The sequence below is a fragment of the Furipterus horrens genome, unplaced genomic scaffold, assembly GCF_987537825.1.
Source record: "Furipterus horrens unplaced genomic scaffold, mFurHor1.1.pri manual_scaffold_6, whole genome shotgun sequence".
Lineage (NCBI taxonomy): Eukaryota > Metazoa > Chordata > Mammalia > Chiroptera > Furipteridae > Furipterus > Furipterus horrens.
Genome location: NW_028327176.1, coordinates 149,799,084 through 149,815,303, shown reverse-complemented (window position 1 = coordinate 149,815,303; position 16,220 = coordinate 149,799,084). Strand labels below are relative to the sequence as shown.

At 34.1% G+C, this 16,220-nt stretch overlaps 1 protein-coding gene across 1 annotated transcript in view; it reads right to left on the bottom strand.

Annotated features, from left to right (window-relative positions):
• Nucleotides 1-461: 461 nt before the first annotated feature.
• CEP57L1 (centrosomal protein 57 like 1) overlaps nt 462-16,220 on the bottom strand; it is a 47,343-nt gene continuing 31,584 nt past the window's right edge. Inside the window, exons 5-11 of the mRNA XM_090279738.1 lie at nt 11,497-11,613; nt 10,398-10,475; nt 9,821-9,907; nt 4,883-4,960; nt 4,522-4,766; nt 3,355-3,499; nt 462-848 (exon numbers count right to left, since the gene is read on the bottom strand). Coding sequence (XP_090135864.1) covers nt 630-848; nt 3,355-3,499; nt 4,522-4,766; nt 4,883-4,960; nt 9,821-9,907; nt 10,398-10,475; nt 11,497-11,613 — 969 coding nt within the window. The 3' untranslated portion in view covers nt 462-629. The remainder of the gene's footprint in view (nt 849-3,354; nt 3,500-4,521; nt 4,767-4,882; nt 4,961-9,820; nt 9,908-10,397; nt 10,476-11,496; nt 11,614-16,220) is intronic.

Sequence of the window (16,220 nt, the reverse complement as noted above, 5' to 3'; positions counted from 1 at the left end):
AAGTCATCAAAAGTTGTGGTTATAAAACTAGATTTGTAAAAAAGAATGGGAATAGGAAAGATTCTGCAGTTGACTTGTCATCTAAAAATGAAGTAATTATGGCTTCTTATTTGTAATTGTCATAGAAACTTGGGCTAAAGGCCTCTTCACATTGCCTTTTTATTTCAAAAGAAAAACATTTCACAGCCTTAAAACAAGATAGAGGATGTACTAGGAAAGTTAAAAGATGTTCCAATACTCTGTTCATTTTATATCAGTTCTTAGGGTTACAGGTTTACTAAATGAAAAAGTGGAATTGTACGTGAAATGGTATTTCAAATTTAACTCAATTTTAAATATCATCAATCTAGTATAATTTCTTAGATTTAGTTTAAGATATGTGAAAAATGAACAATGTTTCTAAAATATGGTGGGATTAGTATTTCAGTCAATAAAAAAACAATCATTTGTTATTTGGGATTCTTAGGAGGTCACACTGGGCATTAATTTAAAAATACTACAGCTTGACACTTTATAGAGGCTAGAAACATAATTCAAAATTTCATAAAGGTATATTAAATTAAAACCACTTTAGACAATTCAAGATCTCATTGATAGAGTTCATTTAAGGTGACAATTTTACTGAAGTGTTACTGTTCCCACATGATATCATCTCTTCTCAATTTCATTTGAAGATTATGGACTTGTATTGGATGAAAATTGCTGTTCTTCTGAAGAGAGTTATTTAGCAAATATTTCCTGGGGCTATTTTTTATGTTCTTTGATCCTTTAGGGTTGCTATTGTCTCGTTGAATACTTGAAGCTTCACTCATCTTTGAGTTTTGAATTTTTTGCTGTAGTTTACGAACCTGGAGAAGAAAAATAAATCTAACATTTTAGTAAAAAACATTAAAAATATGCCCTATCAGCCTGTTAAACCAAGCACGCCATTGTCTGGGGACAGCCAACTGACCTGGAGTCTGCAAGATCCTTCCCCACGTGGAAAGGCCACCCCCCTCACCACACTCCCACTCTTACTAGGAATTTCTGGACCCAAGGGTAGGTAGGATGACAACCATGCCCAGCTTGAAGCAGCTAGAGGAGCTCGAGACCTTTGCCCATTGTCCTTTATAAGATTATAAAGGGTCTTCAGTCTGGGGTGGGGGGATTGTTAAAAAATTAATTAATTAATTTAAAAGAAAAGACTAATATAGGAAAGGGAGAAGCTGGAGAACTTGTATGTACGACCCATGGGCATGGACTGGGGCGGGAGTGGGGGGTGATTGCTGAGGGAGAGAGGGGTGGTGCTGGGCAGAGGGGAGCAATGGGGAGAAAATTGGAACTATTGTAACAATATAATCAATAAGATAGACTTAAAAAATATGCCCTATTGTAGGGACTGGATTGATGGTTTAACAATTATATAAAATTAAAAGGCTCATTAAGCTTTTATTTACTGACTACCGATTTTATACCTACTACTGTGCTACTTAGGTAGAAATATAATAAAACAATCCTTGCTCTCAAGAAGCTTACTACTCTTATTAGTGAAATAAAAGCATATATGTGACAGCTAGAGAATAATTGAAGCTGGAATAACTTGGAGTAGGACAAAAACTCTACCCAAGAAGGCCAAAGAAGGACAAGATCAACGTGGGCTGGAGAAGCTGAGAGGAAGGTTTATGGAGGATATGAAATGGGTAAAAAATATACAACAGAGGAGAGAGAAGGATCTTTGAGGTGATATTATCAGCAAAGATCTCATGCTAGGAACGAGCCTCAAGTTTATAGAGCCAAGTATATATATTACTTAAAAGCATTCCTGAATTTAAAGTACTCCTGAATGCCAGTAACAACAACAAAAATGTCAAGGGAATAACTTTATCTCATTGAGGACTATCTGGTAATGACTGGGTAGACAAAGTTACACAAAACAAAACCTATCGATTAGCCAAAAGCCATTTCTTCCGAGTCCAGCCTATTACTCAGTCTATTTCACTTACACATAGGCTTAATTTGTAGAGCTGATCCAGACACAGGTGAAGTACCTGATGTTTTATTTGTCTAAGGCCATTTTTAAAAGGTTTTATTTATTTATTTTTAGAAAGAGGGGAAGGGAGGGAGAAAGAGAGGGAGAGAAACATCAATGTGTGGTTGCCTCTCTCATGCCCCCAGCTGGGGACCCGGCCCACAACCCAGGCATGTGCCCTGACTGGTAATCGAACCGGCAACCCTTTGGTTTGCAGGCCGGAGCTCAATCCACTGAACCACACCAGCCAGGGCTAAGGTCATTTTAATTGCAGACATTAAATTTTTCATGATAAAATACTTGAAAATATAAATAGTATTTTCAAAATACAATTTATGAAAAGACTGCCGAAATTTTTTAAAAATCACTAGTTTTATATTCCCTTCAATTTTCTAAAAAAGTATAGAAGTGATATAATTTTCATCCTAACACAATTTTACAAAAATTTTTACTTACTATAGCCCTAAAAGCCAGTAAAGTGAAAACATTTGCTTCAAAACGTTCATTTCCCTTTTTCTTTCTTTATTGGCTATAGAAGAATAAAGACAGTAAGATTCTGCATCCTTTATTACTACCCCATAAAAGTGAGGGAGGCTTAATTGTGAGGTTAATGTATCACCAACTTATATGAATGCTGCTTATCACATAGGCAGATGGCTATACTATATGACTTTAGGGTTCCTGGACAGACTCCCTCTGCCTTCTGCTCCATAAGTGTAATAGTGCTAGTAATCCAACCTATGAAATCATTGTCTTGGGATAAAATATTACAAAATTCCATGATTTCTCTGTTAAAATATTAAAATTGTTATGCCACTCTTAGTTATTAAGAATTCACATGCAGGGTAGGGTTCCCCTCACCACCTCACTACAGCTAGCTGAGCACAGGTCCTCAGAATGCAACACAGCACAGCTTCCTGGGAAGGCAGAAATAGCGGTTTTAGAACTGGCTACTGCTTGATTCAGGTGTATGTATGGTACTGAATTAGAGACCTGTCAACATAAGGGGCTTCATTAAGGCATTAGGGGAGGGAGGAACAAGGCCAAAAAATGCTGAAAGGGTAACTGGGAGGGCTGCAAAGCAAATGCAGCATACCTCACTATTTTTCCAAAGACATCTCTGAATACATACCTAAACTTTCTTTCTCCCTTTTCATTATCTTATCTTGAAGAGTTATGCAGGAGACCATTTATTTCAACAGGACAGATGGGTCTCTTCAGTAGGCCTAAGTGACTCCTGTTTATTATCTTTTCACTAAGTCAAATTTGGAAGGTCATACAGAGATATAACACTTTATCCAAATATATAATCTTTTTATTCAAATCTTTTATTAAAGCCATCTTACACTGTCTTGATGCTTCACCAGTTTGGAAATCTGTTCTCTTTTAATTTCCATTTTCTTGACTAAATGATCTAGTTCACATACTATGTCTTCACAGACTGAATGGCTTTCAGTTTCCTTCATTTGATTCAGTAGTTCTTGGTGTTCTCTATGAAAGAAAAACAAATATTAGGCACTGTTATAGTTTATGGTATATGTCTTTGCCATACTTAACCAATAAAATTCAATGATAAACTTTAGTCAGAGTTAAATATTAACCTTCAAAGACAGTCTCTTTCTATAATTAGGGCTATCTAATTAAATCTATAGTAAATATAAACAGGTTCTTGTGATTTGAGATTAGGTACATTTAGAAATATCTTAGACTCAGGTCTTAAATAACCTAAAAAATAAAGTCTGAATTCTTGAGGTCCTTGGCCAAATGAAGCAAATATTCTGATGTCCTTATCAAGAGGCATTAAAGTACTCTCCAGTTCTAACTGTGTAATTATTAATGCAGGATCTTTGGAAGAACTCCAACTATAGAAATACATGCCAGAGAAATCCCTAAATTAGGTGATAGCCTACTCAAAAAAATACTGTCAGTAGAAATAGTTACATATTCTACATTGCTCTTAGTTCAATTACCTGGCCAGCCAAGTCACATATTTTCTGAAATTTTGTTAAATACATATTTAAACCTGGGGCTTAACATACGTATCCCATACATAATCTTGTTTACTATGGATTCTTCAATTTGTAATGCAGACCAGCCAGAGACTAAAACAAGATATTGCATTCCTACTTGTCAAATGAAATCATTCATTTAACTAAAAGATTATAAAGAACAAAACCATCTTTCTTATAAAAGCTTTTGTGAGGTATAATTTGAGATCACCAGACTCCATTTGTTAGAATGACAGTAATACTGGTCTATACTTTCAGACCTTGAGAATACAGAAACTCCTTAGATTGAAACAGCAGCAATTACATACAGTTGAAAATTTAAATACAGTAGTATTAATAAATACAATGAAAAATCAGTGACAAAAAAATCTGCAGATCAAAATAAGTCCAAGCGGCTAAGTAAGGCCACTAAGAATTTATAAGTAGCACTATTATTAAGACTAAGAAGAAAAAAGGATACCTAAATATCTTATTCCTTCTTCAGATAAAAATAAAAATACTTACATACTCATTTGGCCCAGTTCATCTTGCATTGCCATCAAAAGTTCAGACAAATTGTCGCAAATGGAAACAGATTTTTCTGTGTCAGGAGATACAGCTTTACACTGGGAAGTTGTTCTAGTAGGCTTATAGAGACATCTAGACTCAGGAACTTCAGCAGGCTTCTGAAGACTATGTGACTCATAATGTTGCATCATCTGCAGAGGGTTCTGTACACTTCCATCTACAGAATGGTGAGCACTGGTAGACTTTAGGGAAAAACAAATAGCAGAGAACAATTTCAAGTTACTGACAGCATTTAAATACAACTTACAACAAAGAAGGAGTTTTTTTGAACAAGTATCTTCATTTTTTCCCCTCTCACCTTCTCAGCCACAATAGGCAGTGATCCAAACTTTGAGTAAATTTGCTGAGGTGGTCTTCTTTTTAAACATTTCATTTTCTAGATATTGAGAAGGGAAAAAGTAAACAAGAGTATTTTAGAAGACATTTATGACATGAAGAAGTCTCAAAACTCAATAGTAAATAATCTGATGAGAAAATAGGCAAAAAACAAACAAACAAACAAACCCAACAAACCAGAGATTTCACTGAAGAGGACATACAGATGGCAAATAAACACATAAAAAGATGCAATATCATTAGTCATTAGGAAATTACAAGTTACAGTATAATCAGTATACACCTTGCAGAATGGCCAAAATAAAAAATAGTGACGACACCAAATGTTGACAAGGGTGTAGAGAAACTGAATCGCTCATACATTATGGGAGGGGGGATACAAAATGATACAGCAACTGTGGAAGCTTCTTGTAAAACTAAGTATATACTTATAATATGACTCAGCAATGGCACTCTCCAACATTTCTCCCAGAAAAATGAAGTTATTTTTACATAAAAAATTGCACACAACTGTTCATAAAAACTTTATTTGTGATAACCAAAAACTGAAAGCAACCAACTTGTCTTCAACAGATGAAAGATTAAACTATGTTACATCCATAATATGGGGTACTACAAAGAAATAAAAAGACTATGTGAATACTTGGATGGATCCCAAGGGAACTGGCCTGAGTACAAAAGCCAATTTCAAAAGGTTACATACATGCTGTATGGGTCCTATTATATAACATTCTTGTAATAAAATTATAGAGATGGTGAGCAGATCAGAAGTTGCCAAGGGTTAGGGAGGGGCAGGTGAGCATGTGTAGGTATAAAAGGATTGTGTGAAAGTGACTTATGGTGGTGGACTAGTTCTGTTATTGAACGTGGTGATGGTTACATGAATCTACACATGTATAAAACTATACAAACTCATACACACATACATCTTCATACACAAATAAGTGAATACAAAATTTGTGAAATCTTAGTAAGTTCTGTGTATTGTCCCAGTGTCAATTTCCTGGGTTTTATACTATACTTTATTTATGCCAAATATTATCATTGTGAAAAACTGGTTAAAGGTAGAGGGGAGCTCCCTATGTGTATTTTTGTAATCTCCTGTGATTCTATTATTACTTCAAAGTAAAAAGTGAAAACAAAGCAAACAAAAAAGGCATCTGATAAGAATATGGAATAATCATAAATGTTGGCAAAAAACATAAATTGGTACAATCATTTTGGACATTATCTTGTAAAGTTAAGGATGTACAACTCTTATGGCCCAGCATCCAAGAGAAACTCCTGTAAATATACACCAGTAGGCGGGTACAAAATGTTCATGACAGTGTTGTTTATAACAACAAGAAGTGAGAAACAATCCAAATGATCATTGAAAGGAGGAAGAATAAATAAAGCTTTTAGAGCCATAAGAAGCAATGAACCACAGGTACGTGCTTCAGTTGGATGAATCTTACAAACTTAATGCTAAGTGGAGAAAGCAAGTTGCTGAAGAACAGAAACAAAATTAAGTCCATTTATGTAAAGTTCAAAGTTATGTAAACCTGTTAGCAATATATTTTTTGGAAATACCTATTTGAAAAAGTGACTTATTTTTTTAAAAGCCAGCAAATGATAAATACAAAATCAGAATTGTGGTTAGTCCTGGGAAGAGGGGAGAGAGGATACAATTTAGGAGGGGAAGATGCTGGGCTTTGTGGACTCTGAAAAGAAAGGTGTATTTGATGTGAACCCCAAGAAGGAATTCATCTGCTGAGATAGACTCCCTATGGTTAACTGAGAACCCAAATTTTACAAATAATAAGAATCTAACAGCCATTTGCTGATGGGCTTCTCACATACTCTATATGCCAGAAGGAATGGCAGACTGAATTCTCAGCTCTCTGCAGTACACTCTGCTGGTTTATGCCATCCCACTGCAGGGAAACCCTGATTTCATCTTTCTACCAACAGACTGAGACCTGCTCTGTCCAATCAGAACTACACAATTTGGATACCTCATTTATATAAAACAAACCTAACTGCCAATGTGGCTGGGAACTTATGCTATAAAAGACAGCCTCTCCTTTGTCTCTGTGGCACACAGTTTAGGTTGCAACCTGAATCTGTCTCTCCCAGGCTACAGCTCCATTTTGCTCAAATAAATGCTTTATATCCTTTATTACAGTCTAAAATTAATTTTTATTTACAGCTTTAATAGTGCTGCTGATATTCTATTTCTTAAGCTGGGTAGTGAGTACACCAGTGTTAATTTTATTGTTATCCTTCAAGCAGACATTTTTTGTTATATATACTCTTTCATAAAATAATTTTTAAAACATACTGTTAAACTACATTCATAAATTAAGAATATTTTACATTATTTCACTATTTTTGTCAGAGGGATGGAACTAGGTGACCATTCTTCTCAATTTGCCCATGATGAGGAAGTTCACAGAACACAGGGCTTTCAGCTAAATCAAGGAAGTCTCAGGAAAACTCAGGTAAACTGGTCACTTTAGGTAACACTTCAGCAAGAGAATATAATCAACAAAATGACCATATTCAAAAATGGAAAAAAATGCCCAATTCTAAATGGAAATTTAGATATCTTAAACATCCTAATCATTTATTAAAAAAAAGAGAGAGAGAGAGAATTAAAGAAATAAAAATGACTTAGAGGTAGATAAGTCACAACAGTTGAGTCAGTTCTTGCTTGGTGACCTTGGACAATCAATCATTCAAGCTCTGAATCTGAGTAATAGGAATTAAGTAATGAATATAATGGCCTGGTCTAAGGCTATTTCAAGCAGTTATAACTAAGACCAAAAGAATTTTAAGTTAATTCTTCTAGTCACCACACTGAATGAGATCTCTGGTTGATTACAATCTAACCTTTTAAAAGAATGAAAACTTCATAGGAAAGGTTTCCATCACTGCTTCTGCTATTCAGTCTGACTCTACTTCCAAGCTCATCTTCTCACATTGCTGCAGTTCCCACCTAGTAGAAATACAGCTCTATTCATGTCTTTACTCATCTCAAAAGCCTTCAATGTTTCCCAACTGCTTACAGAATAAAAAGTTAAAATTCTGATAGCATTGAAGGTCAGCCATAATTTCATCTCAAGCTATATTTTCAATTTTAACTCTCACCATGACACCATCTCAGCCTCAGTACCAGACAATTATCTATGAGTTTGGAAAAACCAACTATGTCCTATACACTTTTCATCTCTATTAATACCTATTAATTCTCCAATGCTGCCTTTAATGCTGCTTCTTGTATGGTCCCTTAACATATTCTTTGTACAGAATAACATTTTGTTCACAATGCTGTTAAGTTTTTATTTTATTCTAATATTTGTATATTTATCTGCTTTTAGAAATTCCTGTCTTATTTACCTCTTTACCACCTAGAGGTACTGGTCTATGTAAATCAAGATGTATGAGTTGAATGTACTATACTCAAGATGTGGAAAAAGTGCCAGTGAGTAAGCAGGACTCACACGCAGCTCTTTTAAGATTTGATTCAGCCTTCAGCAATGTTGTTTCTGCCATTCTTTTAAAGGAAGGCATTATTTCTTGTGGACCCTATGAATTTGGGATTTGAACTAACTACTTTTATAAAGTGACTTCTCTGTTTATTACTATTTTTCTTCTCTTCTAGGAGATACTTTTTCTTTTCTTCTTCTACTTTTTTTCTCCCTCTACCTTCATTACTTTTACACTGAATAGAAAAATGTTTAAAAATTTTCACTAACTCATCAAAGGATGTCATAGAACATAAATAAAAAATAATTCATTATTTTTTCCATTGATAAATTACTTATAGTGATATTCTATTTGACTTTGCAGCTTCTAATCTCATTTTACAAACAAGATACAAAACAAATATTTAAGAAAGAAACTAAGGAAAAAAATCAAAATGAAGTTTCACTGGGAAAATGTTTTTCATTATTAGTTTGCAAATTCTGAAAGAAAAAAATTATGAAAAACACAGTCAGACTATTGAACTGTAACTCTTATTTTTTTCAATACAAGAGTAGCCAAAGTTAAGTATATTGTTCTCTCCATTATTGTATCCATAGGGTGAGCCTATGGAAGTGGCCAGAATTCTCAAAAAGCGTCTACGCTCCAAAAGCGAATGGTACACAGAAATACTCATTACATGCATATTGAACAAACAATAATAATGGTCATCAAACTATAATTTCAGAATTATAAGATTAAAAGGGATTAACATTTCTTACTATTACAGATATTTAAGAAGATTTACTATAATTTATCTAAAATATCAACTAATCTAAATAAAATATTGGTCAATCTATATAAAGCACTAACTTCCCAATTCTTATTTTTAGGCAATTCCAAAGGATATGAGCATAAAAAGAACAAATAATAACAAATTCTCCAGAGAAATTACTTCACAGATCTATAATTTAATACTATATAGCTTTCTCTTTTTATTGCACATGTATTACATAAAACTGCTGCCAGGATCTACTGTATTGTCTGTATCTATTGTGTTGCTTAAATGACTCTCTTACAATATAAAGTATCACAAAATACATTACTCTGAGAGTTTAGTACTGGGAAAATGTCTGCCTTTCTAGAAAAACCGGAATGTCTATCGTTATTTCATAAAGACATACATACTGCCCATTATATGCTCCTATTTGCTTTAGTTGTCAAGCAAACTCAACTAGGTTTTGTGCTCAACTGCTATGGAGGTTTTATGTAATTTCCTGTCCTTATATCCCAAACCACCATCACTTGGTTCATATTTTTATCTTCATTTCACAGCAGTATTGCATGTCTTTTATTATAAATCTCTTCAAATTCCTTTTGGAAATGGATAGGCATAAATGTTAAAAGAGTGAGTAAATAAATATTAGCAAATAAAAATAAAATGTTTGCATACCTTTGAAGATTTCTTCTTTTCCTTAAATCGTTTTGGATTTGATACTGAAGACATTAAAATTCTATTGATTTCAAGTCCAGTCTGAAGCTATAATATTTAAGACAAAACTTCGTAACATTGATTTTTACAATGGAAGATCAAGTTTCAGTTTATAAAGATAAAAATGCTTTAGGGAAAAAAAAAAAGAAAATCCAAAATACTATTTTTGTGTGTGTGAAAGTCACTAAATCTACTGGTAATTATCATCATTTTCTGTTTATAAGAGAATGAATTATTTAATATATATATCAACCAAACTGAAAACAATCTATAACCAGGAGTGTGTGTGTGTGTGTGTGTGTGTGTGGGTGTGGGTGTGTATAAATTTCAAAACACCAAAAGATCTCTTGGCAATGCATTCAAGTATATGAATGTACTGGATGACTTATTGAGAATTTCATTATAATAGCATAAAAAGACAAAACTAACAAGTTAGGAGTTAGAAATTAGAGCCTAGAATACAAACTTCAGTTAAGAAAGTAAAATATCATAAAACATATGCATTTTACTGTGATATGTGATATAGTGCTCTATTTACCTCAGCAGCTTTGTCTTGAAATAGCTTACGCTGATGTTCTTCTTCCTTAAGTTTTTCCTCTAAATGTTTAATCTTGTCCTGCAAAAGAATAAAATAACTAGAGCCAAATATCCTTTGTTCCTTTTCCAAATAGAGTCATTGCAGTCTTGATTCTCAATACTGTGGCAATTAAAGCAGAAAGTAAGAAAAAGGAATGGCAAAAGATGCTGAGGTTTTTCTTGGCTTTCTTCCTATACTCCTTTACCTGCTATTACATATAAGAAGAACAAAGGGAAAGCAAAGAATGTACATGCATAGGCATTATTTACTTTCAGGAACAAAACTTTGGGGGGGGGGTGTATTAAAGGTCTAGAAGGTCAAACGATTATAGTCTTGGTTCTCAATGTTTCATTAAAAACAAACAAATCACAATAAATGTCCATCAGGTGCACAGTTGTTGGAGGATGGAAGGTATAGGAAGAAATTAGAAATACAAGATATAGTCCTTGTTCTTTAAGAGCTTATATTAATGTACGAAGTCAAAAGTAATAAGAATGGAACAAACAATAAATCAATGTGATTTGACTCAGACCATATATATACTTATCCATATTAGTATTTCATCTTATATCCTCGGTGTGGTTCAGAATAGGAAGACAAGTACTATTTCCAAGTAAGAGTTTCCTGAATGTTGGAGAACTCAAGGACAGCTTCATAGAGGAAGCAGGACCTAGAGAAGTCCTATGGAATTAATAGGATTTGCATAGAAAAAGGAGACAGCATTTCAGGATGGGATCTAGGATAGGCTTGACTTAACCACAAGTGGTGAAAGACAATCTTCTTAATACCCTTTAGGTAAATGACCTGAAGTAAAATCGTTCTGCCATCTCAGAAGAAGCCAAAATTACAATTTCACATCAACAGGCAAGCTCATTCATGCTGTGACAGAATGTATTAACTTTTCATCTCCATAGGCAGAAATTCATGTCCAGGTTACTAAAAGTTGTTAAAGTAGTTTTATAAATCTAAGATTTACTGTATATTCCCCTACAGAGCCAATTGTGCCTAATACTAAAGAATCATTTCTGGAATCTCCACTTAAAAAAAAATGGAAGCTTACTTCAGCAGTTTTCTGAGTTGTTGTAAGTTTAAAACATTCTTTTTCTAAGACATCAAGCTTTTCAAGTTTTGCTTGCAGCTTCATATGATCTTGTTCTTTTTCCCTTTGAAGCTGGGCCTGGAAAGGGTAAAAACAAACCTGAACTTGGCAAGTGATGCCAGTGGCTCAAGAATAATACAATTTCTGAGAAATCAAAGCACAATATAAGTGTCATAAGAAACATGTACATACATGCACCTACTTAAGAAAGCCGAGAAAATCAAATACTTTTAAAGAAGAAATAAAATGTACAAAAAGATTGTGCTCTATTAACACCAATGGAACAAACGCTTTTGTGCATCTTTAAATAACATTTCAACTAAGAAAACCATCATCAGAGAAACCTGTATTAAATAAAGTGTTGTACACAGGGTAACCAAATCTACTCATTGACTTACCCTCTCTCTACAACATAGAAAAACAGCTATCAGAGGACTAAAACATACAGATAACATGGAGAAAAGGAAAGCTATACATATATGTGCAAACCTAGGTACTGGGTACTGCTTTGTAATGGTATTTATTACCACACTAATGCAAGATGTCAATAATAAAGGCAACAGTGAGGGGCAAAGGGTATATGAGAACACTCTGTATTATCTACTCAATCCATAAACTTAAAGCTGCTCTAAAAAAATAAAGTCTATTAAAAAATAAAATACTCCTGTCCAATATATTGTTTGCAGATGTGTTCTCCCACACAGTCAGGATGGTTTCTTTAGCTGTGCAGAAGCCTTTTAATTTGATGTAGTTTCATTTGTTTATTTTTTCCTTTATTTCCCTTGCTCTAGGGGATATATTGGCAAAAAATATTGCTACGCGAGATCTGAAATTTTACTGCCTATGTTTTCTGCTAGGATTTTTATGGTACCACGACTTATATTAAGTTTTTTATCCATTTTGAGTTTATTTTGGTGTATGGTGTAAGTTGCTGGTCTAATTTCTTTTTTTTTTTTTTTTTTTTTTGCATGTCCTTATCCAGTTCTCTCAGCATCATTTATTGAAGAGGCTATTTTTTACTCCATTATATGCTCTTACCCCAATATTAACTGACCATTTAAATGTGGGTTTTTTTTTTTCTGGGTTCTCTATTCTGTTCCATTGATCTATGTGTCTCTTCTTATGCCAGTACCAGGCTGTTTTGATTATAGTGGCCTTGCAGTATAGTTTGATATCAGGTATTGTGATCCCTCCAACTTTGTTCTTCTTTCTCAAGATTGTGAGGCTATTTGGGGTCTTTTTTAGGTTCCATATAAATTTTCTGAATATTTGTTTTAGTTCTGTGGAATATGTCATTAGTATCTTGCTTGATAGGAATTGCATTGAATCTATAGATTGCTTTGGGTAGTATGGACATTTTAATGATGTTATTCTTCCAATCCATAAACATGGTATATGTTTCCACTTATTTGCATCTTCCTCAATTTCTTTCATCGGACAAGGGTTTAATCTCCAAAATATATAAAGAGCTTATACAACTCAACATCAGGAAGACAAACAATCCAATTAAAAATTAAGCAAAGGATCTGAATAGACAGTTCTCCAAGGAGAACATACAGATGGCTCATAAATATGTGAAAAGATGCTCAACATCACTAGCTATCAGAGAGATGCAAATTAAAACCACAATGAGATATCACCTCACACCTACCAAAATGGCTGTCATTAACAAATCAACAAACAATAAGTGTTGATGAGGATGTGGTGAAAAGGAAACCCTAGTGCACTGTTGGGGGGAATACAGACTGGTGCAGCCACTGTGGAAAACAGTATGGAATTTCCTCCAAAAACTAAAAATGGAATTGATTTCGCATTTTGAACCAGCAACTCCTCTGATGGGAATATACCCAAAGAATCCTGAAACACCAATTCAAAAGAAATTATGCACCCCTATATTCATAGCAACGCAATTTACAATAGTCGAGATTTGGAAACAGACTAAGTGAGCATCAGTAGATGAATGGGTAAAAAAAAACTGTGGGGTATCTACACAATGGAATACTATGAAGCAGAAAGAAAGAAGGAATTCCAACCTTTTGTGATAGGGCGGATGGAACTGGAGACTATTATGCTAAGTGAAGAAGCCAGTGGGTGAAAGACAAATACCATATGATCTTGCTTTTAAGAGGAATCTAATGAACAAAATAAACTAATGAGCAAAATAGAACCAGAGGCACAGAATCATGGAAGAGGGGAGGGGAGAGGCCGAGACTGATTGAAAGAAGGTGAAGGGATTAGTTGAAGAACATATATGAAGGACCCATGGACATGGAAAATGGTGAAAGAATTGACTATGGAAGTGGGGGTGTGGGCTGGGTGGAGCGGGATAAAGATGGAAAAACTGGGACAGCTGTAATAGCATTAACAATAAAGTATTTTTTAAAAACTGAAACAATCAATAAACCGTCTTAGTGAACGCTGGTCTAACATTAAGTTGGAGTCACAGAAGGAGAGGAGAGGGAGGTCAAACAAGAGTAATTCTTTGAAGAATTATGGCCAAAAATTTTCCAAATTTGATGAAAAATATTAACTGACTAATTGAAGAATCCCAAAACAAATAAACAAACCCAAGCAGTATAAATAGAAAACCACATCTGAATACATCATTATCAGATTGTTGAAAACCAATGATAAAGAGAAAATCTTAAAAGTAATCTGAGAAATGTCACATTATGCATAAAGGAATAAAGACAATTCTCATTAAAAACTATGAAAGCCAGAAGACAATTGAGACAGTATCTTTAATGTACTGAATCAAAAAAAGCTGTCACCTAGAATTCTATATCCAGTGAAAATATCATTCACTAATTATGGCAAAATAAAGACTTTTTCTGACAAATGTATACTGAAAGAATTTCCAGTATACTTGTTATAAAGGAAGTACTTCAGACTGAACAAAAATGATACCAGATGGAAAATCAAATCTATACAAATAAAAAGCACCAAAAAAGGTAAAAATGTGGGTAAATATCTATTTCTTGTTTCTTAATTTCCTTTAAAGAATAGTTGATCATTATGATAATGTGATTTGTAAGATATTTGGTTTTATCCAGTTCCCAGCTCACAGGTCCAAAACTCTTGGAATTTTCAGTTTTGAGAGCAGTAAAGGCATCATTTCTTATGTTAAGATGACTTTTGTAAAGCACCTAAGGATGGGGGCTGGTCACCAGGAGACACAACCATGTGATTACAGAGTGCGAACTTTCAGTCCCAACCCTCTCCTTTCCAGGGAAGGAAAAGAGGCTGGAAGTTGAATCAAATGCCAGTGGCCAATGATTTAATCAGCCATGCCTACGTAATAATACCTCCACAAAAAACCTAGAAGGGTTCGGTTTAAAGAGCTTCTGGGATGAAGAACAGATTCAGATCCAGGGACAGTGGTGGTGCTTGGACAGGGCATGGGAACTCCATGGTTCTTCCCCAGGCCTTGCCCTATGCCTCTCCCATCTGGCTGTTCTGGGTTACATCTTTTTATAATAAACCAGTAATCTAGTAAGTAAAATATTTTTCTGAGTTCTGAGACTCATTCTGGCAAATTAATTGAACCTGAGAAGGTGGTCAAGTGAATCTCTGATTTATAGCAAGTCAGTCAGAAGTTTGTGAAACAACCAGACTTGTGACAGGAGTCTGAAGTTCAAGGAGTGGGGGCAGCACATCTTGCAGGACTGAACCTTGAACCTTGCATCTGATGCTGCCTCTGGGTAGTGTTAAAACTGAGTTGAATTCTTGGACACCCTTGTAACCTCCTCTACCCACACACATGGAAACTGGGTCCAGGAACCGAATTTAACCATTTAAAGAAGAAATAATAACAATGTATTGTGGTTTATAACATATATAGAAATAAAATGTTTGAAAACTGTAAAGCAAAGGGGGATAAGTGGAAGTACACTATCATAAGGATCTTACAATACATGTAAAGTGTTCATGGCAGACTGTGGTAAGGTAAGGATACATATTTTAACCGTAACCACAGCTATTAAAATAAAGGAGGAGAAGGGGGACCAGGAGGAAGAGAAGAAGTCAATTCAATTTTTTAAAAAATCTCTACAGGTTAGAAAATATTTTTAGCTGAATGATAATAAAAATACAAGATATCAAAATTTGGGGGATGCTGGTAAAACAGTGTTTAGAGGGAAATTAGTAGCCTTCCTGAGAAAATATATCATTTAAAGAGAAACAAAAAGGTTTCAAAATCAATAATCTAAGCTTCCAACATATAAAGATGGGGGAAAAGGAGCAAATTAAATCCTATGGAAATAGGAGAAAGGAAATAATAAAGTGGAAATTAATGACACAAACTTAAAAAAATCAATTGTTCTTTGTAAAAGATCAATAAAGTGATATAGGAAATTAGTAATCTTAGAAAGTAAAAATACAAAATTAATAATATCAGGAATAAAGGAGGGAATAGCACTAAAGACACAAGACAAAGAAAATCCAAGTAGCCTTATATCTGTTAAATTGAATTCATAATTTAAAAACATTCCACAAAGAAAACTCCAGTCCTATAAAAAGTTAAATTTGATAGATACAATCAAACATTTAAGAAAGAAATAATACTAATCCTATACAAGGTCTTTCAGAAAACAGAAGGAGGAATCTTTTCCATCTAATTTTATGAGGCCAGTAAAACCATGACACCAAAACCAGACACTAAAAGAAAATTACTAACCAAGATCCCT